The 27,798-nt window shown below is 34.1% G+C and overlaps 1 protein-coding gene across 1 annotated transcript; it reads right to left on the reverse strand.

Annotated features, from left to right (window-relative positions):
* Positions 1 to 1,555: 1,555 nt before the first annotated feature.
* On the reverse strand, positions 1,556 to 26,502 carry LOC129806415 (uncharacterized). The gene is made up of 7 exons (XM_055854986.1): positions 26,040 to 26,502; positions 25,621 to 25,730; positions 25,426 to 25,558; positions 19,945 to 20,137; positions 19,631 to 19,846; positions 7,754 to 8,128; positions 1,556 to 7,265 (listed from the first exon to the last, which is right to left on the reverse strand). Exons 1-7 carry the CDS (start codon positions 26,297 to 26,299, stop codon positions 5,598 to 5,600), a joined length of 2,955 nt encoding a protein of 984 aa, XP_055710961.1. The 5' UTR covers positions 26,300 to 26,502; the 3' UTR covers positions 1,556 to 5,597.
* Positions 26,503 to 27,798: the final 1,296 nt, after the last annotated feature.

Consider the following 27,798-nt stretch of genomic DNA (forward strand, 5'->3'; position numbering starts at 1 on the left):
TATAAACGTTACTATTCAAATACTTCCTGTGTCGATTTTAAGCCGTTACGGTGTCATTTTACCTTCTGGGTCTTTGACAGTGTACCTATAAGTTGGACAGTTGTGAGAATTAGTCCGGTCTAGAACGTCAGAGAAGAAGGACGTATGGACTTGGGTCCCTCGGAGGAATCTGGCTGGGTGCTAAAAGGTGTGGCGGCTAGCTGCTTGAGAGCCCATTCCTTACCACTCCTTACAACCTAGGAATCCGACCGGTAGTTTACGCTACGAATTATCTTTCTGCATTTTTTTCGGGTGTATACCGGTTTATTAGCGATTAAATTAATTCAAAAACCAGAAAACATTCTTAACTAGAAAATTGGCTAAAAATTGTACATTTTAGAATGTTCTTGTCATTAGTAAAGCGCAAATAAAAAGGGATGTTCGAAAAAACAATAAATCAATTACGATTATTTGATCACTTCATTACCAATTGGGACTGACACATCCGGATAAGATATGTCAAAACGGTCATAACCTTTCCAAAAAAACAAAAAATCAAATTTAACCAAATCGGTTAAAAAATTAGCTCTCCAAAGTGATTGACCTTTGTTCTTTAATAATTTGAAATGGAGATTTTTCCGGTCATAGCTAGGGGAAAGTATACTCTCCTTTAGAACGTTCATGTCTTTGAATAATGTGATTTTTTTTTCCTAAGAAACTTACACATTTCTATTAATATTTGTTGGCTTATTATTAAATATTGATAATTATGTCATAATTATGTGTAAAGTCTCTTAGGAAAAGTAAAAGAAATTCACATTATTCGAGGGCATGAATGTTCGAACACTGAGAAAAATCCGAAAAAGTCAAAATAACATTCAGGAAATGTTAATTTTACCCTGCAGTACTGATCCGAAATCGGTGTAAATATTACCCTTTTTAGGTATATTATGGGTTAAAGTTACCCTTTTTCATGTTGAATTTACCCTCAAAAGATGTAAAATTAACATTAAAAAATGTTATATTTTTACACCCGAAAAGTATTAATGTTATGATGAAAAAAAGTTAATCGTAGCCTCTTTTTTTTCTCAGTGAAGGGAGAGTACTTTCCCCTATGTTTGGACAAAATGTTCGCCCAGGCTAACCCTAAAACATATCCGAAAATGAAAGAAATCTTTAGTGACATTTTCAACATAAATAAAAAAAATTGGGGGGTCATCGAAGATCGGAAGTCGATATCTATCCCCGTTTAAGCTTCAAAGTGGTAACAAGTTGAAAAACAGCGGATTATATAACTGTTCTCTCTTTGAGTTCGAGTGTATAATACGCAGAACGTCAAGATTATTTAAAAACAAATTGAAGTTAAAAATAATTTTAAAAAATTCTGATAAATTAAGCAACACGCTATTTATGAAAACTTCCAAAGCATTTTGTGAAATTCTAAGCGAAAATGATCCTTTATGAAACTCTTTTCGCACTGTTAATAAATTACCTGTCGGTTTTGTAGAGAATGACACATCACTGGAATTATCCCCATGTCCTGTTCATGTGAATAAGTAATAAAGGACACGCGTGCTTAAACATTCAATATGCAACTTTATTCAACGATAAAAATACAAAATATAATCTTTTCTTGTAATAAAATTGTTAATAAAACATCTCAGTTTCACTGAAGTGTACACAATAAATTTGTATGTAATTTTTTTTCGCTAAAATTGTATCCATGTAAATATATAATTGTATTTTTAAAATCCTCTTCTTTTCATTATCTTTTTTTTTGTATAGCCAGAGGCACAGAGTTGGTAAAAATTCGTGAATTTGCACTTTATAGGTGTAAAGAAGTCATCAGAGCGATGTTTAGGATTGACCAATAAACATTTTTTTTTTATCTCATTTGGTCATCCTTTGGATCTTTCTGAGGATGGATTAGGGGCTTTCTTTTTACGTGAAACATCAAAGAACCACTTAGAGAATTTCACATTTTTTCCCATCATTATTCTATAATCATCTAGTTTTTTTTCTAAAAGGTTTTCTCTTCCATCATTTTTTATTTTTATTTTTATTTTTTTTTATTTTTAAATCGAATAACAAATAGGGGTTTCATAATGCATTAAAAGAAATAAAAGAGTAAAACATAACAACTTGTCTCAATTACACATTTAAAACACTTTGTTTTTTTTCATTTGTACACAATTTCATTGTGTTACAGCAAAGACACTTCGCCTTTCCCACCCACAACACATTTTTTTTGTAAATGCATTTCTGCATAACCAACAACGGTGGAATATATTGTATTTGCCACTTGATTTCAATTTATAGTATATCTCTTGAAGGATTATTTTCATTAATAAATCACGAAAGTCTTGGCACTTTTCCCAAGACTCAAACCCATTTTTTTGGGATATTATGGCGCTGTAGTCGCTACTCCAAAAATTTTAGTGTACTCATCATCCTATCACTCTAAACTGAAAGCTTATTCCCATTTTGCCGGTCTAATAATGTTAAGGAGTATAGTGTTACCATGAGTCTTTCCCAAGACACATACCTATTTTCAGTAAGTTTATGACCTTGGAAGTTTCATTTTATTTCAGAACCAAATAAATCAGAGCATTTGGACTAAAAATATCCCTTTCGAAATAAAAATTCGCCAGTGAGCTGCATTTCCGCTCATTTATGCCTGCTTTACGAAGCTAAAATATCCTCTGAAAACGGCTTTGTTCGAAATAGTTTCGAAAATCTTTCGTTGGTGTTTTAGTTCCCTTATTTTAATTTTAGTTTGAAATTAAAAGAAATTATACTAAGTTTTTTTTCTAATTTCTGTCCGAAAACGACAAAATTTAAAATGAATCATTAAAGAACATTTTCCAAGAATTGGAAACAGTCATGTGCACTTTGAAATATCTTAGTTTGAATTAACCTTTAACATCCAATTGTTTAATGGCCCGTTTAAACTAAGATAATTCGCATTGGACTTAATTATACCATTTACCAGTGAATCTTGAAAGATTTTTCGATGCTCTCACGAGTCCGACATAATTTCCCCAAGTGTGTCTTGGCTAAAATACAATGTCTGACAGATTTTCTAATATTTCGAAGTATTTTCAATATGTTGAAATTTGGAAAGTAATCGAAGATGGAGTAGGGGAGAGCCGCCATGTGAGATACGTTTTTATGTTTTGTCTTTAATGTAATATTTCCAAAACTCAGAAAATTATCTTGAAATTTTGTGTAGCGCTTAGTATAGTCACTTGTACAGACTTTATTAAAATAATTAGATTAGCGTTTTTGTCACATTTATTTAAATAATCAAATAATATTCCACCGCGTCTCAAACATGTAGGCTCTCCCTACCTGGTTTTTCTACAAAAAAAAATTATTTTTGCCTTTTATTGCCTGACTAAAACCTGATTCTGAAATGCGCAGATTTTCATAAATTTTTCGAACATAAACTCTTCATGGTTCTGTTCAGTAATAACCCTTCGAAAATACAGCCAATCCAAAGCCGAGCTAAACCTATTCGAAAATCTAGCAAAAGCTTAAGACCCGTCAAATAATATCTGCAGATATCTTTAAGATTTCTGTAGAGAAAATCTACACCTCTACAGAATATCTGCAGATAAATTCTGTAGATATTCTTACGAATTTTATTTGGGCTTGGGACAAAATTCGTCAGAATATTTCGGCAGATTTATGACGAATCTCTGATGAATTTCTGTAGATATTCTGTAGATTTTTTCTACATTCCAGACTTTCCAGACAAGATGTGTCAGAAGAGATGGAAAAATTTTTCACTGAAGTTTGCAAAATTCTATAGAGTTATTCTTAGTGATATCACGGTGTTTATATAAAATAAAGAATTCTGCGACGCCGTGTTACAAGTAGAGAAAAGTGAAGTGAAAACTTTAAACAGAGTGTCGACCAAAATTTCGTGTTTTTGTATCATTCGATTGGTGATTTTTAAGAAATTAGTATTTTTGCTCGCAGTTTTTTTATTTATCTAAAATGTGTACTCGGTAATGCTTGTTAAGCAGAGCATACCATTTTCTTTATAACTTCTACAGTTTCTTCATAAATCAACAATATTTTTGTGAAGTAATGGAGGTTATGCAGATTTTCTAGGGAGAAATTCTGCCGAGAATCTGCAGATTTTCTCTGAATGTACTAGAATATACCGTTAAAATTCAAAAAACCTCCGAGTAAAATCGGCAGGTAGAGCAATGATTTGACGGGGAGCAAGTTTACATATTCGCCACTGATTGTTCTACCATTTCTGATTTCGGTATTCTTGACACATCAATCGTCAACAACAGTGTGCAAACGTTTGCTGCAAAAAGTTGATTTTTGTGGAATATTAGGATGGTAGAACGTTTGAATTCAAATTTCATTAAAATAAAATGTCCTTTTTATGAACTTGCGTACTTTTTTGTAACTCGTCAGTTTAAACGTTCGAACTTCCAACGGGATTACCTTCGAATCGGTACAGAAAAAACTCAATTGGTGAGAGCTCTCAAATCGAGAAGGTTATTACTGAACGAGAGGATTGGATAATGCGCAGAAAAGTAGGTAAATTGATCTGGGGTACAGTCCAATGGGGATTTTCATTTCGAAAAAGAGATTTTAAAATAAAATAGATCCATTTAAATGGAATTTGAGGGAGAATTCGAAAATATTGACCTATTTTTATAAGAAGTTGAACTTCAATTTCGAATAAAAAAAAATTATCTAAAAAATATTTGAATTTGTAAAAGAACCTTTCATGAATCATTCTAAGTTTTTTTATGTTCCTAAAGCCTGGGTGGAAAAATGTTTCGGCTTTTTGTCGATTTTTCATGTAATTCCCCTCCATTTGACATTTCCTAGTACTTCCTGTGGAAAAAATCTCAGTAGGGGAATTCTGTAATGTTCGTGGCATTGTGACGCGTGAGTTCGAAACCTGACAATGCCAATCGAGCTTTTTCTGTCATATTATATGAGTTCGAAAATGCAATTCATTGATTTTTTAATGAAATCCCTTTAATTGATGATTTTATGAAAATACAGAACGTCTTGGTTGATTTGTTTAACAAAATTCATTGTCATTTGAATTGCCAGAAATCTCAAATATATGTGACTTCTGACAATGCCATGTGAGCTGAAATGGCAATGTCACGGCTACAGAATCGCATTTTCGAAAAAGCTCTCCTAAGATTCGAACCCAATTTGTCATATGGCATTGCCAGAGCCTTACAGAATTCCCCTCCCAGGAATCGCTTTCATTTGCTATTCTCCCAGGGCACAAACTAAGCTTTTTTACACGTTTTTTTTATGTAAAATTAACAAATTCCCGGCAAAATGGATGCTACCTAGTTTCTTTCATATCCTTCGAAAAATATGCCTAAAAATGCTTTTAGGCACCAGACACTATCCAAGACACCAACCTATTTTGGATTTTTTAGTAGCGCTACAGTCGCTGGCCTATCTGAAATTTCTCCTTCTCAAACCAATTCAATCGAAAATTGAAATGGCTTCTTTTTTTTCTAGAGACTCCCACCATGGGATCTCATAAAAAATTTTCCTTGGAATAGATAAGTGATCTCTTACCTGAATTCATCTAGGCTCAGTTGGTTCCACGCACATCCCTAGAGATTATTGAGGAGTTCTGAATCAAAAGTTGGATCATCATTCAGATTTGAGATAATACTATCAGTGAAGGTGGAAAATTCTTTATCTCCCATCGTAGCATCCATGGCCATTGTACTGGTAGTGGCTGGAGTCTGTTGACTATAGAATGATGCTTGTTGCTTTGATGTCTCCAGAGAATTGCCATTTATCAGGAAATCCCGATTAATTTCCGGACTGTATCGGAATAAACTACCACCGGTCAGTGGGGTCGATGGCATTGACTTGGACATATCGTACATCTTCCCATAGTTTCCACCTGGTCCTGAAACACTGGTTGGCATAGGAGCTCCATTCATGGGCAATGGAGTTGCTGGCACAGATCGAGAATTTCCCGGAAAATCTCCCATATTCAGGTCACTATCGAGTCCCGGAGCCACCATTCCGGAATTTGCACTGGCTGGTGGTACTGGTCCATTGAAGTAATCCAAGATTCCAACATCACTCGTAAAGTCCGTATATTCGGGCGGAATGGGAGTCTGAGCTACTGAACTGCAAGCAGAAGTGTAGGCCGAACAGTTGATGCCACCGCCAAATAGAGGGCTTCTGCAGTGTAGAGGAACACTCTGGGATCGTGTTTCTTGCACCTGAGACAGCTGTCCAGGAGTCTGAGGCTGCTTCATCATATAACTCCCTCCCTTTCCCATCCATGGCGGACTAGGCGGTGCCGAGGCAGCTTCTGTCTTCACAGACGCCATTGTTGACGTGCAGTGCCCTCTGAAGGAACGCTTTGTAACTGGAGTCACTCTTGGACTGACAAAAGTCTGCGTCTGACGGCCATTTGATGTGGAATTTGTGCGAATCTGAGGACTCTGAGGTCCAGCCGAGATGGGAACGAAACTGAAATTTCGGCGTCTTGTATTGGGACTATGAGGAACACTGGATACCGTTTCAGTTGTCGTCGTTGCGATATTCAGCTTCTTCCTCACCGGACTCCTACCCAAACCACCCGAAACTCCACCTCCTGCTCCCTCTCCCGAGGACATCAAACGTTGCGACATCATGGCCAGAGATGCTGAAGCTGAACCCGGATAGAGACTCAGAGTATTCCCTGCAGATGCATCCGTTGGATTCTTTCCACTTCCTTGAAGATTTTGTTGCAGATACTGACGCAGCTGATTTATTTGACTCGTTGATCCATCCCCCTTGCCATCACTGAACAATTGATAGTTCTCCAATAGTGGAATACTCGTCTGCAATTGCCCTAGATCTGCACTCTCGTACTCCCCACTCTTACCAGCTGCACCATCAACTTCTGCAGCAAAGTATTGCATCAATTCTGCTTCAGGCTCTTGGGAATTGTCACCACCATTGAGATAGTCATCAAGAGCATCTTTGTCCATATTGCAAATACTTATGACACGCTCTCGTGGAAGGATGAAATCTCCAGGAATCTCTCCATTATTCTCCTGCACTTCTTCACCACTACCTGGTAACTTGATACGTTTGAAACCATCACGCTGCAGCATCTTCCTCTCGTACTTTATGGCATTTTGAGGCAACTGCGGTTGACTGAAACAGTGCCCTTTTAAGTCCTCGGAAGTTCCATTCGATGACATATTGGACCCATCTGCTCCCGAAACTGGCTGTAGTGGCCACAATCCCTTAGCCTGCTGCGCTTGACGCACCTGCAAATTCATGAACCATTTGTAATTTGCATGCAGTGCCAGAAGCAGAGGCACATATCAAATGCATGTAATATCCCAAACATCAATGCAGACTTTGCACTAAATGTGGCATGAGCCATAAAACCAAAATTTGCTTATTTGATGCAATTGCAATTACATCAGCCTTGAAATACCTCACAAATTGATATTTAGTTATTCTTAAATGTTTACACTCTGAAAATTTGGTTAACTCTTTCCGGACCGCAGCGTATGCTGCAAGCCAATTTCACAATTTTTTAATCAAAAATATCTAAGCTCAGGAATTAATTGAGGTCCTATAAAAAATATCTTACATTTGGACATCCTTATAGTTTGTAAACATCCAAAAGAATTGAATTTTTCTCAGTTCTGAATAATTAAAAAAACACTGTTTTTGACTGAATATTCATACGGTGCTTTGGGTACTCAGAGTCCCAAAAGAGACGAAAGAGTTAAGGAATTCCTCTTACCTTCTTGCAAAAAATATTTTGATGCTCTACATCGGCTTCTTGCTTCACGCACACTGTTTCCATCGTCTGACAAACTTGGCCACTATCACAGGATGAATTTGTACCTTGAATTGATAAGTTTGGCTCTTGGTGACTGGCATAGGGCTCCTCCTTGCCGAATGGCAGATCTTCACACACAAATGGCTTCATGTCTTGACTGCAGCTGCTGTTGCTGTTGTTTCTCATCGATTTCACATCATTATGCTGATTTTCCTGACTGACATTATTGTTGTCCGTATCAGAAAAATTTGCCGTTCCCATAGACTCAGTCGAAGAAGCAGAATTCTTTCGACGTCTCTTGCGACGCTTCTTCAACGGTGTCCCTTCACCATCATGCTATTTTTGTGATACAACAAAAAAAAGATTTTTGTAAAAAACTCAGTTTTATAATTTCATTTCCGCGCCGATTTCGACGGATTTAGATAGAGGGGTATAAAAACGTTCACATTGATCTGAGCTACCCCCCGTGAAGTGTTTTTTTTTTATATAAAGCTGTTTGAAGCCAACTCACAAATTGATAAGAAACTCAGCTTACACTTCTCAGAACAAGACCACATTTAGACAGATATAGTATATTTATCCCTTTTTACAAGTCTCAGAGTCTTGTACACAAGGCTCACTTCAATCTTGACATATATCGTGTAACAGTTACGAGTGCAGAAAAATTCCCATACGCATTTGTATGTGAAAGTAAGAAATTGGCTTCAACTTTGAAGGCTACTCGCCGGGGACTAGGATCTGAGTAGCTTTTTATCAGAGGAAATTGCATTTGAAGCTTTTCAGAATAATGTCCCATAACGATATTCTTAGACTAAAAAAGCTTTCAGACTCTTTATCGACATAAATCTTAAAGAAAACTTTTCTTTCAAGAAAATGTTGAGAATTTTATTAAAATTAGAATGCAAAATACTCTTATGATCCCAAAAACTTCTTCTAAGACAATATTGTAGCTTCCTTTACGAAAAATCGATCAAAATGTCCCCAATTCCCTTAAAAGCTTATTTTCAAAATTTTAAAAATTAAGTTATTAAAATTAAGTTCAATTTTTGTCTTTTATCGATTTTAAATCCAAATTAAATGATTTTGTACATTTTGGTAAGCTCATAAGACATTTCAAAACAAGACATTTCAAAACATTAAAAGCACCTTGGGTGAAAATGTCATTTAGAAAACGGATCGACAAATGTATTTCATTACAAAATAGAGAAAAAATACTTCCACAAATTTGAAAAGCGGTAAATTTCCTATAAAACTGCGTTAATTAGAAATCTCTGGGGCGCTCAGGTAGCTTGTAAAAAATATACCTTTTATTACTTTTTACCCCAAAAGTGGTCATTTTTAATAAAAGGATTTTTGGAGGAAAAAATCTCTGTAAAATGTTAAAACGGACAGCGGCTTCATATTCAGCGAATCCAAATCGTTTAGGAAATATTCACTTACATCAATTTCAGAAAATAAATAGGTAAAAATGGATATCTTCTGTAAGGATTCAAAAACAGGACTAAAAATTTCAAAAATTTTGATTTTCCTTGTTCGAATTCTAAGAAACTTACGACATTGAAGAAGGTCTATTTAGAAGGTCTTGTTATCTATGGAAAATAAAATTTAAGCCGCTCTTTTTTTTAAATTTTGGAAGATATTGAATTTTCGATTTGTGACTTTTTGCCCCAGTCTCCCCTAGTATTCAATCAGAACCGATTAGTAAATTCAAACTTTAAAAACGGACGGACGGATAAAATTGTCTTATGAACAAAATATTTATTTATTTATTAAATATTTATTTATATATTTATATATATATTTATTTCAATTTTTTCATATTGACAGAAATTTTTGTCAAAAATTGTCTTTTTGACGTAATTTTGGCATTTTTTCTAGATTTCTAGAAGTTGTTGTGAACCTGTTGTGACAACAGGTAATTTTCTCCAAAAAAAAAAAAAAACACTTTTTGAGGAAAATTTCCCATAATGTGTAGCAGCCATAAAGGAGAGTTGAAATACATTTCAAAGAAAAATCATTTTTTTTCTAAAATTTTATATATAAATCTATGATGAAAATTAAAGATTTTTTCCATATTTTTTTATTGCATTAACCCAAAAGAAAATTTACTTTCAATGAAATTTCTATTTCGGAGAGGAAATTCCGGCGGTAATACTTATAGTCAAGTATGCTAATCCGGGCGCTTCGCTATCTGGATCGTTTATGACTTATCCACTTAAAATAATATTTTTATTTTTATTTCCGTTATATAGTCACTACAATAACATAATATAACTATTTAAGTTTGAGAAAAAGCAAAAATAATATTTTTATCCATTAACCCTCTAACGGGTAAGACAGCCTCCAGGCTGTCTTCACAAAAATCACATTTAGAGTGACAATAAAGGTTTTATTTATTTAAAAGTGCTATAGTTCCCTCGGTAATAGTCTTGTAAACATCTCTTGAAAGTTTGAACTCATTTTGACTCTTCGTTTTGTTGCTATTCCCAGTTTTGTGTGACAGGTCAGAGAAAAAGCAACAAAAAATATTTGTGCAAAAAAACTCATTTCCAATTTCCGTAAAAATACTGATTTAAAGTTATCTGACTAAAATAAATTTATTTTTTACTGAAAGATATGTCATTTTACTTTGTATATTTTATTTAAAAAATTTGAAAAAACTAAAAATGTGAATTTTAGAAGCAAAAAGAGATTCATTTTTTTTATATTTTCTTTTAGAAATTAAAGCCAAGTATTTGTATTATCCATTTTTTATTTTATCGGAAAAGATGAAATACATATATTCACATTCCCTGATGATACGTGTAAAACCCATTTTTTCCTTGATCGATATTACAAGCATCGACTGATCGATATTACCATCAGCTGATCGATATTACATGCAAATGCACTTCGAAAAGTTTTTCGTGTTTTAAACCACTCCAAAATAAATATATCAAGAATGTGAGTGGTCGATCTTGTAGAGGACATCTGCAAGATTGACTATAACAAGTTTTCACTTGAAAAATACGAATATATGGTTTTTTGTCTGTTAAAGTTGATCATTTCCTTAACTGATCGATAATATCCCCGTCTACCCTATATATAAATTATAAAGGTCAAGTCAAAATGAGTGATTAAGTAATTGCGTAACTTGTGGAAATAACTTCGGAAAAACCTTTCTGAAAAGTTATAGAGATTCTCAATATATTTTTTATTTACAAAAATTTTATAGGGAAGGTAAATTAAGATATTATATTTTATAAATTTATTATTAACCTTTCACTGTAAATAAAGTTGTTTTTTTTTAACTTTCTCTTTTCCAACGAATATCACACAAAATAAATGTACTTTCTGTAGTACAATCCCCCAAAATTAAACGTATACATTTATACAAATACATTCTGTGAAGAGATAATCGCAATGAATAATCTCAATTTGGGTTTTATATTCAGATAAGATGAAACCAAAATATTGGCCCCAGATATTCTAATTTTTATGGCATGTGACAAAAAAAAGTTGAAATTTTTATCAATTCGTCGTCCACATAAGTTTTTTTCTTTGCACTGACTAGTCCCATCGACTTCTCCCATTTTCTATGGTAGTAAAAATTTTTTATTTAGCATACTGAAAAATATTTGAATATGCATGATTTCGCAAGAATTTGGAAGTATAGTCAAACAGTATCTCATTTTGTATTGACACAAATACCGAGAAAAGTGTTACAATTCTGAGATGAATATTTTTAACTAAATATATAACTGATAAAAATTATGGATTGATAAATCTCTTATCATTTCATCATTCAAATTAAAATACTGTCATAAGGAAAAATTCTGTAGAATAAACAAAGTTTTTTGTGGTAAAACTAAAATAGATCAATTGATAAGCTTCAGGAGACTCAATAAAAATGCAAATTTTCTATGCATAATAAAAGATTGTAATGAAATAAACGAGTTTCCAGATGTTATGTTTTCATCGTAAAATCTGTTTTTTTTCTTCGTTTTTCCAATGTTTGTCTAAATATGCGATTTGTTCGCGTCACATCACCATGATACAAAGTGTAGAAGAAGAAATTTCAGTCCATCTTTCGTCATTTTCATCAAAAAGAAACACATCATGGAATGGTCCACTATTTGCATAATAAGCACACAAAGTCGTTTATTTTGGCGGATTTTACAGTGGTTCAATATATTTGTTGCTTTTTCTTTGATTGAGCGAGAAGTGTGGAAAAAGAATAAACAGTCTGTGGTAAATTTAACCGAACAAATATACTTTAGGCATTTGTGCCTAAATGAGAAGAGTAAAGTATGAAAGTTCGAGATACCTTTACTTTACTGGAACACGTTACTGAATCTCTTTTCAGTAAGCTCTGCTCGTAAAAAATATTATGACATTCCCCCTCCCCTTCAGACTAATTATTATTTATTTATTTTGATTTACTGGGCTTTTATAGACATTTTATACGTTGTTCAGTTTAGAATCTGTATGAGAAATATGTTCCTTCAGACGCTTCAATCATTTGAACCGGGCGGGACTCGAACTCACAACTGTGACAGTCGAGTCAGTGGACCAATTCGGAATTACTCCAAAGAAAAAAATACTCAAGTTTATATCAAGTCTATATCAAGGCCTTGTTCCTTTATGGAATGTTGTGCCAGCATTATTATTATATTATTAGTAACCCACAGCTTATAAAGGTAGGGGAAAGTGCCCATGCTTGATACCATTGGAAGCTTCGTAATGATTAAATTTTTTCCGATGTTTCTAAATAAACATGACTCCGCAATATATTTTAAAACCTGGCCACTTTCCCATAGTTTTTAAAATATGGTTGCGATGAGTCTCATAGGGGAAGGTTTTGCACCTCCGTAATGTTGCAGCTTCGTAAAAGTTGATTTTTTTTCCAAGTTACTAAATGAATTTCATCCATGGACATATCATCTAAAAGCTAGTCCTACATCTCACATTTCCTGACAAACTTGGAAGCCTAGGCATTTTTTCCTTGGTCCAAAAGGCAAAAATAAAAAAAATGGGCCTAAAATCGTAATTCTGATGTGTAATGTTTTATACAATTTTGCACACTTCAAGTGCCTTTCAAGTTATAGAGGGTTTATTAGGGTTAATATTTACCGTGAAATCCTTTTGCTTGAAGGGGGTCGTTTTTGTGGGTCGAGGAAAATTCATAAAAATTACTACCCTTGCACCTCAGGAAAATTGAATTTTGCAGCTTCGTAAAAACATCTGACAAAATTACTGACCACCGAATTTGAGAATTCCTCAGTGTTTTGGGTCACACTGTGCACGCCGCTCGGGATATTTGACTCATCAGAGATTCCACTGAATAAATTCACAAGAAAATTTTGGGATATTAAACAATTTTCACTAAAATCTCGAAGGAAAACACGCACTTCCCCATCGAAATGAGACTTCATCGGATGTTTTTATTTCACTTCTGTCAAATGAAACATTAAGCCTGAATCTGCTTATGGTGGGTGTGATTCTTTCACTGCCCATGCGGTGCGTTTTGAGATTTTTTCATCCAATTTGCTCTGTTTTTAAGTGGAATTTTTCACATTTTACTTTAAATTAATCACTGGTAATTCTAAAAATCACTGATGTTCAAAAAATGTTCTGTAAGACAGATTCGAGACATTAGAGAAAAAAAACAAGGATTACAATAGGTGTGATTACTACTTTCTGATTTGTGCAGTGATGAAACTAGACTGCTTATGGTAGATGTGATTCTTTAATTGCCACTTCGATGTATTTTGAGTATTTCTCATTCAATTTTCCTTGTTTTTTTAAAATGGAACTTCCCACATTTCACTTTAAATAGGTGGCTGGATATTTTTGAAATCAGTTACGTCTGAATTACGTTCTGTAAGACCAATTGGAGGTGTTAGAGAAAATCCGAGGATTACATTAGGTGTGAATACGAGAGAATCATACCTAACCAAGCTCTAAACTGACTGTCAGAATGCAGGGAAAAAATGGTTTTCCGAGTGTCAAAAAACATGTGTTAGAAAAATAGCCTAAAAATGATTTTTAATGCGTGACACCTCCTACAAATGGTGAAAAGAAGTAGATGAAAGTTCCATCTAAGTAGTGATGCCCAAATTTTTGTGTCAGATGTAATGTTTTCGGGGAAAATGAGGCTTACAGAGGTGGGAAAAAGTAGTACGAAGCTGAGTTAACCAGGGCACATTCGTAAAAAATGGCGCCACATTTTCATTTTCCTGTAGAGGAAAATCCAAGGACTTCCAGGAATTTTGTGAGGCAGAATTATGAACCCAATAAGTAAGAGATTTTTTTGATACAGTGATATAATTGATTTGGTGTGTGTGGCATTCAGTAAAAAGTCTTAAATCTTGGACTCCTTTTTTAATACGAACCTTCAAAATATTGTGAAACATAGAAAATTTTATTATTACGAAGCTTCCAATGGTATCAAGCATGGGCACTTTCCCCTACTTTAAAATTATTTTTAGGTGAGATTTATTTTTATTTAGAGAATCCAATGCTATTCTCCTACAAAAAAAAAAAAAAAACAACTGACGGAAAAGTGGTGTATTGTTGTACGTACTTAAAAATCGTTGCGTACTTCGTACAAATTTCTTTATCGTCATTATTTTACCTTTTATACTACGTCTGTTTGACTTTTACACTCCTGCCGATACTACAAAATGAACTAATCACAATTATCTTGTCATTTTTTGATCTGCCTCAGAAAATTGTGAAAAAGTTGTATTGGACGGTAAACTCTAAGTCTGATTACAAGTAAAAAAAAGATTTACAAGGTATTGGATTACCTTATCATTGAGTGTGAGATAATCATAAGCGGTTCAAAAACGCCTGAGAGACCTGAGATAAAAGGCATGGGTAATTTTTGACGTCCATAAAGAGCGATAATTTTTGTTGATGTTAAATATTGCCAAAATTCTAACATTTTAATTAGAGAATTTTAATAATTGAAAACAATTAGAACGGGTATTTCAACGTTGATAGAGTATAAGTGGATGAAATATTAGCCTTAGTGCGCTGTTCGAACATTCGAAAAAAAAAGCTTCTGAATCAGTTAAAAGACTTTGTCTTCAAATTTTTCGGAAAATAATAATAATTTTTTGTAAATGACTTAATCAAAAATGTATAGTAACAAAAATACTGTTACACAATTTTATTTTTCTGTTTGTAGATTTGACAGCGGAAGTGTATTATGTCTATTACCAATTAATTTCTTGTTATATGTAAATATTTAGCTAATATTTTATTGTTGATACAATTTATTCTACAATTCGGTAAAGTAATTACAAATGAATAAACAAAATGCTTAAATAAACCAATTCAGTTTTAGTAAACAGAAAACGTTTTTAGAACAGTCCACTCAACAATTACTAAAATTTTAAAACTAAAAAAAAACTGAAATTCTTGGACTCGCTTGCAAATAATGGCTGTGCTTGATTTATATCTGTGTATTGTAGTTGACGAGCACTGTCAAGATTTCAGTGATTTATTATTATCTAAAATCGTTAAGAGATCAAGCTTTAAAAATTAACCGATCTGTATCTCCCATTGTAATTCACATTGACTTTAATTACTTTTTATTTGTGCGACTTGATGAGCAGTTTCAGATCACAGTTAAAAAATCGCCACTCAAAATTCGTAATGTGTAAGTAAGTTAATTAAATTTTAGTGCTGTAAGGTAGATAATTGGGTTTCCAAAAAATGGCGTGGTTACTGGAGTTAGGGGAAATGTGCCAAATTTCGTCCAGCTTCTAATTTCGGCCACTTTGAGTGTAATTTCGGCCATGGACATAAATTAATTAAAATTATGCATTTTATCTTCGAATAGTCAATGAATTCATTTTGCTTTATAATATTTATTCATTTTAGGATATATTAATACAAAGGCCGTTAAATTTTAGGTATAATTTGAATTTAAAATGCGTTGTAAAAACTCAGTGTAGAAGAGTCTTACAAAAAATGTGACAGATCGATTGTGTTTCTAGCAGTCTTACGATTTGTGGTGAAGTGCAAAAGATTTTCCTTCAGTGTTTTTCATGAAAATTGATTAGTTTTCATTAAACATTGTTTCTGTTTATGTTAATAGTGAATCAATCTTTAAATTTTGGATAAAATTTCCCAGCTGGATCGTGTATTTCGCGTAAAAAAGTATATACTTTGTGAGCGTCTCTCCGGTGAGGTAGTGTTGCCTATTCCGGCAACATCTTTTGTTTTCCTAAATTTCTTATTCATTTTATGTTTTTTATTTCAATTTCTGAGTTCTACAATGTCCAGAGAAAAAAACCATCGCTTCTATGAAAAAGATGATGTGAAAAAATCATTGGAAGAGTTCAGGAAGAGCAAATTGCTACGGGAATCTGCGCGTAAATTTGAGATGCTACTCTTCAGGTCTTCAGGACAAATTACGCGGAAGATCTCTGGGCTTGTGGGTCATATAAACGTATTAAACAAAATATTAAACTCGTTCCGTTTGACGTTTCAAAATTTTTTATCCGTTGCGTCACAAAAGGTGGTTGAAAAAAGGTAGCCGGTATTTCACTCAAAGTGGCCGGAATACTACACAAAGCAATGTCCATATTTTTATTAATTTTTCAATATTTTAGGAAGTGATTTAAAGAAAACAAAGATGATAAACTAGTCTTCAAGGTTCCATACAATCCTCCCGTAAAGGAAGTAACAAAAAATATCAATATGAATTAAAAATATTGCATTTCAAACTTATGACTTCGGTGCTTATATGCAACTATCCCGAAATTTGGTACACTTACCGTAGATTTATCGATACTATCGATTCGATAGTATCGAAAAGTTAACATTCCACCTCTCATCTTCTAAATTCGTAAGGTCTAGTGAAGTTTACGAGATTTAGCGACATCAGCGCCAGTGCAAAAAATATAAAAGTTCACTTTGGGCGTTTTTGGGTAGTTTTCGAAATGTCAATTGGATGAAAAAAAATGGAGATTAATGGCACGCAATGTTGCAAAATTTTAAAATACATTAAGATTGGAGTAATGGGAAGGTCAGAGTGGTCCTTTCTGTACGAAAAATCCATTGATATTGCACTTAAGAAGTCTTTCAGCAATCAAAGTGTGCACATTTAACAGAAATTTACGCTGAAAACGCTAATCCTTGATCCTAAATCCTCAGTGTATGATAGTTAGGGCTGATCCTTTACCGCCCAATTTTTCGAGCTGAGTATTCTCCAGGATCAGACTGTGTCTATTTTCGGCATTAGATAATGCTGACTTATGGGGAAGGGGGGTCGTCGAAGACCAATAGTCGATATCTCTTACTGTTTGGTCTCTAGGCGTGTCACAAGTTGAAAAAACTAGACTACACAACTGCTCCCTCTTTGAGTTGGAGCAGTAAAAAAATATAAGTAAGAGTGTCTGTTTTTTAGTATTCGTAAGGGCCTCGACAGACATGAGGATTAGCAGAGAGACGACTTATACGGGCTTCAGACCTAAGGCTTAGCTATCTGGCTTAACTCTTCTAATTCCTTATCAGGCACGATTTTTTACGAAATTGTTGTTTAGAATTGAATATTACGGGCAAATGATCCAATAGATTTTGAAAAATCAATAAAATCGCTTGTTATTTAGATTTTGGAGACCTTCGGGAACTGGGCTAAACCTCCAGTCTGAAGCTGGCATTAGCGTAATATTCGAAATAATGATTAAACTACATCTTAATAATTTTCCACTAAGTAATCTCTCGGCTTAAGGCGTAAGTGTGTCTAGGGCATAACCCACGTAAACTCAATATGGCCATAGCTTCCCTTCTAATTGTCAAACATCGGAACCCGTCAAATCATTGCTCTACCTGCCGATTTTACTCGGAGGTTTTTTGAATTGTAACGGTATATTCTAGTACATTCAGAGAAAATCTGTAGATTTTCGGCAGAATTTTTGCATTGGAAATCTGCGTAGTCTCCATTGCCTCAACAAAAATATTGTTGATTTATCAAGAAACTGTAGAAGTTACAAAGACAATGGTATGCTCTGCCTAACAAGCATTACCGATTAACATTTTAGATAAATAAAAAAATTCGAGCAAAAATACTAATTTCTTAAAAATCGCCAATAGAATGATACAAAAAACGCGAAATTTATGACGTCACTCTGCTTAAAGTTTTCACTTCAATATTCTATACTTATAACATGGCGTCGCAGAATTCTTCATTTTATATAAACACTGTGAAATCACCAAGAATCACTCTATTGAATTTTGCAAACTTCAGTGAAAAATATTCCATCTTTTCAGACATAGAGCTGTCTGGAAAGTCTGGAATGAAAAAAAATCTACAGAAAATCGGCAAAATATCTACAGAAATTCGTCAGAGTATGCACCAGGATTCGTCAGAAAATCAGCAAAAATTTCTGACGAATTTTGTCCCAAGCCCAAATAAAATTCGTAGGAATATCTACAGATTTCTCGGCAGATTTTCGGCAGAGGTGTAGATATTTTCTGCAGAAATCTTAAAGATATCTGACGAAATTATTTGACGGGAAGTTCGTAAAAACCCTGCTAGAGGTTCCATTAGGAAAATTCTATAATTTTCTGAGTTGGGAATAGATACTAAAATTTAAATATAATACATACAGCTGTATACTTTTGGTAAAAATAAAAATAGCAATATCGTTAAAAAAAAACAATATTGCCAAATTTTCAAAATTAAACATGATTTTTTTCTCATTTTTTATCATTTAAAAAAAAAACTATTCATCTAAATCAAAATAATTATTGTGTAATCCATTTTTAGATCGTCAGATGACCGTCAGATTACGGTCATTTTTTTTTTTGAGTATTTTGTATTGCACTTAAATCCATTTTTAGAGTTCAAATAATATAATGAACAGAATTTGGAAAAATTTTCCATTTCATTGATCAATTTCCCCAAAGTGAAGGTGTGTTTTCTTATCTCAATTACAGAGCAAAAACGAACTTAACGGAACATCCCACAAATGAATCAGTGGACTCAGTTATCGTCTTTGCGAAAAAAACTGATAAATAAACAGGAAAGGCTGTAGATTAATTAAGGTGTACGATTGAGAAATATAATTCAGCAATTGAGAAGATCTCTCTTAATCCGTAAGTTTGTTTTGAGATTAAGTGTATACTGTTTTTTCTAATATTTTGCAAGAAAAAATCTTTTTGTATTGTTTTTATTATTTGTCGTGATACAAAAAAAAAAAGAAAAACATTTTAATGTTAAACAGAGGTGAAATGTTGGGGTCATTTAATTTGCTAGGTTATTGTTGTAAATAAAAACATGACAAACTTTATATCCATTAATATTAATGCCAATACCGTGATTGAGAGAGGCGAAAGGAAGAAAAATAAATAATAAAATAAGTGCAAGTCTTCTGCATGCCAGAATTGTGATGATATATGCAAATTTATTATCATTTTGTGGCATGAAATGCATTTGCACTAGTGGCACGTGTATGAATATTTAAGTGCCAGCTTTTTGAAGTACTTCCCAGGAGTAAATACATACAGTGTATCAATGGAAATGTTTATCATGCACTTGATATTAAACTTTTCTTCTTTCGCCATTATTTCTTATTCTTCTATACACGTTGTCCATTTTTTTTTGTTATTGTATTCCCCAATAAAGAAAGACATTTCTTTGATAAAATGAACAGAGCTATTGGTTAAATTGATACACACTGCAATATCTCAACACAAAATGCCATTGCTTGCAAATTTTCTGAATAACAGCATTGATATGGCGAAGAAAAAAACAACAACTGATAAGAAAAAGTCGAAAATAGAGAGAAATTTTGACTAAGCTATTAATGAAGATGATTTAAGAGACAAAGAAGAACTTACCGAGCACTTCTTTTTGTCCTTTCCATCACGCTGCAAGAGTTTCTTCTGAAGGAGAATCCTCGAGGCTGTATTTGCAGGCAAGTGCAGCCCATGACTATTTATGTGACTGGCTAAATCCTTCAATGTGCCAAATGAGGCACTGAGAAGACTTTCAGCCCAGCCCTTAACCACACGCCAGGCCTCTTCATCTGTTGCTTCACACGCATCACCAGCCACCTGTTGGATTCACACAGTTACTCTCACAGACATCCATCAAACCCCCTCCCCCAACCCCTTTCTATTTATTTTTTTTTTTTCTAAAAAGACTCTCTTGCCTTTATGGCGCCTCCGAGTTCCGGGAGAACTGGCGGACTGAGTTTTGTGGCCTTTCTCATGGCACTGTAACAGTAGCGGGAATGACCTCTGGTCCCCAGACGTCGAGGACGCACATTCGGAAACACCTGCTTCATCACCTTCCCGAAGTCCGCCGTCGACAGGGGCTTGATGGCCGATCTCGTGCAATATTCTCTGCATCAACAATTTTACCATTAGCTTTTCTCTATCTATCCAGGAATTCTCGGTATTTTCTTTATATATTTATATTATTTAAGTGGGCAGAACTATTCCTATGAATTTGCTTTCACAAATTAGAGAGAATTCCAACTCTGCAAATAGCCTTATTGAAAATTTGTCCCCTGATAATTGATTCTCGGAAAATACTTTGATTAACCAATTGAATAGAACACTATTAGGGTCTAGAACCTGGGTGAGGAGAGAATCTCACTGAGTTCTTCAATGTATTAATTAAGAGTACCCTTCAATCAAAAGGATTAATTCAATAGCATATCACTCAATAAGTCTCCGGAATGATGTATACACTCAGTCCCGGAATTATGCACATTTTCGCGACGTAAAAAAAGCGCGAAATGGCATTATGCATCGAGAAAATTGGTATACCTGCAGGCGATTTCTTTTGAATGAATTGTCCGTAGAACGAATTTCGCGCGAAGTAGGGTAAATTAAGCTAATTCAAAACCTGCTCTAAATGGAAATTTTTCGCTACTCCAAATGGAAACTTCACAATTTTCATGATAAATACAGTACTAAATAACTATATTTATATATTTTCTATACCACAGTTTCATTATTTAGTTAATTTTGCTCCAAATAAAGCGAAAATCCATTCATATTCACAAATTTTAATTTGTTAATTTCTCAGAAAAATTAAAAGTGTACCTTTTCACCACCGAATTTTTCATCAATCGACCATGTTTTCCAATGAAATACACAATAAGGTGACTGTTGTTTATTCATTTTGTTTAACATTTATGTCATATCTCTGGCTAATTTTAGTTAAATTAACCCTCTAACAGATAAGACCGTCTCAAGACGCTCTTCACAAAAATCATATTTAATGCGATTAAAAGTTTTTATTTATTTAAAAGTGCTATAGTATGCTATACGTAATACGTAGTATCCTCGGTAATAGTCTTACTATCATCTTTTGAAAGTTTGAGCTCATTTTGACTCTTCGTTTAGTTGATATCCCCAGTTTTATGTGACAGGTCACAGAAAAATAGCAACAAAAAATATTTGTGCAAAAAAACTCATTTACAATTTCCATAAAAATACTGATTTAAAGTTATCTGACTAAAATATATTTATTTTTTACTGAAAGATAGGTCATTCAACTTTGTATATTTTACTTAAAAAAATTGAAAAAAGTAAAAATGTGAATTTTAGAAGTAAAAAGAGTTTCAAATTTTTTTTTTTATTTTCTCATCTAGCGCCTAAACCTAAACTAAAAGAGATAATGAGGAATATATGGTTTTTTCGACTTTATTGGATCATAATTATCCTAGAAAACATTGTTTTAGAACTTTTTTTCGCATATAAAATGAAACACTGTTAGAGGGTTAGGGTAAGTGTGCCAAATTTCGGCATAGTTGCAAGCGTCAAAGTCTCAAGTTTGAAATGTAATATTTTAAATACAAATTGATTTTTTAATTCTTTCTTTTGTAAGAGTGTTGCTTGGAACCTTGAAAAGAGTTTACCGTCTTTATTTACTCTAAAACTCTAAAATCATTCTTAATACATTTTAAAATGAATAAAAATATAGGCATAGCTTTGGTGCTCTATTTCGGCCACCTTCATTCTCATAGTTCCTTGCCCTTCGGGAATTCTTCCAATATCTTTTTCACGTCATCTCGTTTGTCGAAGCTACATTTTTTGTTATTCTTTTTCATTGTATAATCTCTAGAGTATGTAAAAACTAAAAATTCATGGAAATTCGAGGAACAAAAAAGGTGGCCGAAATTGCAAGCTGGCTGGAATTTGGCACACTTACCCTAAGTGTTAATTTTTATTGTTAACGATACGAGAAGTTTTCAAATGAAATAATTAGGGGAAGTGTGCCAAATTTCGACCAGCTTCTAATTTCGGCCACTTTGAGTGTAATTTCGGCCATGCAAATAAATTAATTAAAATTATGTATGTAATTTTCGAATAGTCAATGAATTCATTTTGCTCTTAAATATTTATTCATTTTAGGATGTATAACCACAAAGACCGTTAAATTTTAGGTATAATATGAATTTAAATTGCGTTGTAAAAACTCAGTGTGAAATTCTTACAAAAAATGTGACAGATCGATTGTGTTTCTAGCAGTCTTGTGATTTGTGGTGAAGTGCAGAAGGTTTTCCTTCGGAGTTTTTCATGAAAATTAATTAGTTTTCATTAAAGGTTGTTTTTGTTTATATTAATAGTGAGTCAATCTTTAAATTTCGGGTAAAACTTCCCAGCTGGATCCTGTATTTCGAGTAAAAAAGTATATACTTTGTGAACGTCTCTCCGGTGAGGTAGTGTTGCCTGTTCCGGCAACATCTTTTGTTTTCTTAAATTTCTTATTAGTTTTATGTTTTTTTTTTCAATTTTAGAGTTCTACAATGTCCAGAGAAAAAAACCATCGCTTATATGAAAAAGATAATGTGGAAAAGGCCTTGGAAGAGTTCAGGAAGGGTAAATTGCAAAGGGAATCTGCGCGCAAATTTGAGATGCTACTCTTCAGGTCTTCAGGATAAATTACACGGAAAATCTCACGGCTTGTGGGTCATATAAATGTATTAAACTCGTTCCGTTTGACGTTTTCAAATTTTCTATCCGTTGCGTTACAAAAAGTGGTCAGAAAAAAGGTGGCCGGAATTTCATTCAAAGTGGCCGGAATACTACCCAAAGCAATGTCTATATTTTTATTAATTTTTTTTTTAATATTTTAGAAAGTGATTTAAAGAAAACAAAGATGATAAACTAGTTTTCAAAGTTCCACACAACCCTCCCGAAAAGGAAGGAACAAAAAATATCAATATGAATTAAAAAGGGACACATAATCCTAACCGGCTTATTGTAGGTGAGATTCTTAATGTGAGCTAACTCGGAATGTATGCAAATTCGATTTAGAGCTGAAGTTGGGGTACGCCATTCAGTTATCTTGAATCAAATTCGTGAAATTATACAAATTTTGTATTTAAACCAAAATATCAAGGATTTGGATGAACTGGCACAAAAGTGATATATGGGTGAAATGTAGACCAGAATGTACTCTATAATTTTCCTATAGAACATGATCTCATCGATTACTCAAAAGCCAAGATAATCGAGGTTTTTTGTTTCTTAACTCGTCTTTTCATCCAGAGTGCCCCAAGTAGTCATTTGTTGAACTTCAACTATATCAAAGAATTGTTGTATTTTGTGGGACTTTCCATTTAAAACCCTATATTAAGTGTATTGGTCGAGCAGAGGCAGTCAAATTGGCATCTGAGTGATTTCAAAGAGTTATTATGAGAAAAATCGATTTTTTCACACTTAAACGGCAAAAACGGACAGATCGCATTATCTGATCGAATGAGGTACACTGAGAAAAACAAGGGGGTGCGATTAACTTTTTTTCCTCGCAACTTTAACACTTTTTAGGTGTAAAAATATATCAACATTTTTTAATGTTAATTTTACACCTTTTTAAGTGTAAAATTAACATGAAAAAGGGTAACTTTAACCCATTATGCACCAAAAAAGCATAATATTGACACCGATTTCGGATCAATAATGCATATTTCGGATTTCTCTCAGTGTATGGACGAAATATAGACATAAATGTCCGTCCTCTACAATTATATCGAAGTAATCATCAAGATCGGTTAAACAAGTTTCGAGATAATTGAGGTTATTTGATACTAAAATTGGTTTTTCGACTGTGGTGCCTCTAGTGTTGGTCCCACGAAGTTCAAATGTTCTAGAAAGTTGTAGCATTTTGTAAGATTTGAGCCCTCACTCAACAAAATCGGTCAAATAGAACCGGAGATATGATTTTTTGAATTTCGTGAAATTTGATCCCTCATATCTCCGGCTCTATTATAACCACAGCGAACTCATGCCACTTTTTGGAAAATTCGTAACTTAGACCACAACACTCTAAAATTTGATTAACTTGCTGTTTTTGAGAAAAATGAGTTTGAATTTTGATGAATTTTGACGCTATCGCAGCGCCACCTGTGGTGACTTTTTGAACTTCCATCTGAAAGTGCTCTTCGAGACGAAACCAAAAACCCAAAATTCAGCTCACAATGTTAATTAGAACCGGAGATAGAGGCCGGTCAATTTTCGAACTTTGACCCCTTATAGCTCGGGTCAGGGGTTTTAGATCGACTTAAGGTTTTTTTTGTTTGATAGGTATAATCAAACGCTACAACATACTAAAATTTCAGCCCGATGCACAATGGAATTTTTGAGTTATTTAACTTAGAAAATTGAAAAATCTTCTTTTTAACAATAGCGCCCCTAGCGGTAGTTTTATGAACTTGCGATGTTAGAAGAAGTGGTATTTCACGAGAGCTTTCCAAAACGTCATCACTTTTTTAAATTTTGACAATTCGTACCGGAGTTATGGCCATTTTAGGAAATTCTTTTGGACCCTTATAGCTCGGGTCAGGGGACCTTAAGTTTGGTATTAATCGAAAGAAAACAAAAAAAAACAGAGAAAATAAAAAAGGGGGTATTCAAAATGGCGTAAGGAGGGGTGGGGGGTGGGAGGTCAATGCACCAAGTTGCAATTTTCATCCGATATACAGTAGACTCTCTCTCAATTGGGCATTTGGGGCAAAATGTCATCCGGTTTATCGATAGATTTGGACGTCAAAGCCTTTGTAAATTCCACAAAAAATGCTCAATTATAAAGAATCACGATAAAATAGGAAGAACTACAGCGAATTTGAGCGAATTAGTTTCATAATTAAACGTGAAAATTGTCAACAAAATTTTTCGCCCGATTGAGTGAGAGTTTACTGTATAACCTTTGCCGCAAACCGCAAGTCGATATCTCTTTTAGTTTAGGAGCTATTAAGCTCCAAAGAGCGGCCGGCCGGGAACGTAAAATAGCCACATATATATTCGTGATCAGGAAGTGGCGAAAGACATTTTGGCCAAGTTTGAGCTTGATCGGACGACATGAAATTTTGTTAGGATTATAGTAGGTGAGATTGTTAAGAATCTCACCTAATAAGAAAACAAGTGGCCGTAGGCGTTCGAGCATTCCGCGAAGTCTTGATTAATTTGGTCAGAAATCACTGGGAAATTATGCAAGTTTTGTAGGGGATTTCAAGGCCTTTCCAATGGTGTCAGATTTTTTGTAATTGGTTTGAATCATTTGGTAGAAAAAAGGAATTTGAGCGCAAAATTTGTCTACAAATCTGTTATTATAACTAGTCAAGTTGTTTATGAATTAGAGCAAAACTACTAATGTTGAATTATGAATAAAAACTCACATATAATCATCGTAAACGTCCTGCTTGGGAATGGATACCGTGGGATCATGTTCCAGGTGGGATCTCACCCAATTGATGGTGTGTGTAATTTCACTTCGGGTCCCCAGCGGATTCTGTGGTTGTCTCAGTGGATCTGGAAGTAGAGAGAGAGGGCGTCAGTTCTGCCCTCACAGAGGAAGGTTCTGGTCAACTCACCAGTCTCGGAGTTGCCGCCAGGCATTCGCAGGTACAGAAAAAGTCTTTCAGGCGGTTTCAGTTGAGATATCTTCTCGACGAGCTGAAAAATCTGCTCTTTCGCGCAATCTCTGCAATTAATTACAGAGGGTCAGTTGCAAGAGTTGCTTCCATCATTTAAAAAAAAAATCAACATTTTTTTCTGAGTGTTTTGATATTTTTGTGGGCCACTGTAGGACCCTTGCAATTTTTGAAAGTAACCCCGCTGGCTGCTGGGATGAAGATTTTGAAAGTGGAGCCAGGAGGTTTGGGAGGCATATATTGGCACTTTTATTTGTTATCAAAACACACGCCACTTGAGAAATATCTCTCACTCTCTCGCTCGATAGTTTCCCGTCTGCGTGGAGAGTGAGAGTGGTGGGCTTCCGCGAGACACTCACCCAATCGTGGCCTCGACGAATTGCTGCATTTTCCGGGTCTTCTCGTCATCAGCCTCGGTCCAGGCGGTGGCTGCGTCCTCGGATTCCCGGGACGCCTTGTACAACGCGGCCACTTTTTGCAGGCCAATCTGAGTGTAGAGGTCAAGGGACATGGAAGATGAGGTACTCACAGCCGTACTCTCGTTATCAGCCTTCCCGTAGAAGCCGCGGACATCTCTGTTGGCCGCGATCCATGGCTGGAAATGACTCGAATTGGACATTTTGGGAAACCCAGCATCAGGACACTACCACACACACTCGCACCACTTCACCACCACCCTTTTCCACACGGAAAAATGCACTTTTTCACTCAACAAGGACGACGAGAGCACAAGATTTTCCACAGATCACCATTTTTCGGCAATGACGATGACGGCAATCAGCTGTCCAGCTGTTTATCGGCACTTTCCGGTAGACTGCGTTGTCATCGATTTGGCAAAAAAAATATTCCAAAAACGCCTACCATGAAGTTCCAATAAAAATCTTACAAAAGTCGATAAGGCAGTCCACAGAATAGCGCCAGCTGTTGGTTGCCGTCATCAAAGAAGATTTTAAAATCTCAAGGTCGTCAACGGTGAGTATTTTAAAAATTATCGTGTGATATTCTGTTATCATATTGATTAAAATTATGAAAATGTTTTTGTGTATGATAAATAGCATATGAGCATAATCGCTTTATTTTAAAAATTGTAAAAATATTGATTTCAGAATATTAAAAATATTATTTCACTTTTAAATATCTAATAAAAGACTAATTTTGTACAAAATAAAGATAGACAATTTTATGATTTTGTAAACAGAAAGACAGGAAATGTTCAAGTGCTTTTTATTGCAGAATGTAAATTCTTGAAAAAATTCTGCTAAATTGGCCAAAACGTAAAAATATACAACTTTATCTAAACCTAAACAAACCTTCATTTTATCTGTGATTCTTTTATAATCACTATAATATTATATTATCATACTTTGCATAGTGGAAAGTTGGGCTGTCTTGAAGCTGGGGTTTTATTTTTTTAATCTGCTCGAAAAAAATTGCGCAATAGTAGGGTCAAGTTTGGAAAGTGGGACACTTAAGAAAAATTTCAATTTTAAATGGACTTTTAAACCAAATCGCTCCTTGGAAATTACAAGGGGCCAACTCACTTTTTGGCGATTTTGAGGTTTTAATGCATCAGACAGAGAATTTAATAACATTTCAGATGATATGAGTCAAAAAATTATGTTATTAGAAAAGTTTTTCAAAATTTTACTCTTTATGATTGCTTGCGCGGTTTTGTTTGAAGTCAAGGGACATAAAATAGATTTCGTCAGTTAAATCAGCATTTGTCGTAACTTCCTTTTGACAACTTTTCAGGAGACGAAATTTTCAGTTCAATATTATTTTTCTTAAAAATGAGCTCTGAATGCGATACTTTTGAGTCAAAATAATAAAAGTGACACTAATAAACTGTAAGTTAACTCGAGAAAATCCTTATAAAATTATTTAAAAGCTTCAATATTGAGAAATATGTTAGAAGAAACACAATAATATTTTATCGTAACTTCCATCATTTATAAAACCGTAACTTCCAATGTATGGAAATCTTGGAAGTTACGACAATTTTCTAAAATGCAATTTATCAATTTGAATTATTCTGGTGATAATAAGCGCCTTTGTTTGACTAAATTATTCAATAATACTGTTATACCTGTCCCTAAAAGCTTTTATTTCATAAGTTTT

Source organism: Phlebotomus papatasi, chromosome 1, assembly GCF_024763615.1.
Source record: "Phlebotomus papatasi isolate M1 chromosome 1, Ppap_2.1, whole genome shotgun sequence".
NCBI lineage: Eukaryota > Metazoa > Arthropoda > Insecta > Diptera > Psychodidae > Phlebotomus > Phlebotomus papatasi.

Bases quoted from the DNA above. Each gene is read 5' to 3' on its own strand.
- LOC129806415 (XM_055854986.1), bottom strand. From the start codon at position 26,299: ATGTCCAATTCGAGTCATTTCCAGCCATGGATCGCGGCCAACAGAGAT. The intron at 19,847-19,944 runs GCAAGAGAGTCT...TGAATCCAACAG, and splicing joins AACTCGGAGGCGCCATAAAG to GTGGCTGGTGATGCGTGTGA. The intron at 8,129-19,630 runs GTAAGTTCTTCT...TCACAAAAATAG, and splicing joins AGGACAAAAAGAAGTGCTCG to CATGATGGTGAAGGGACACC.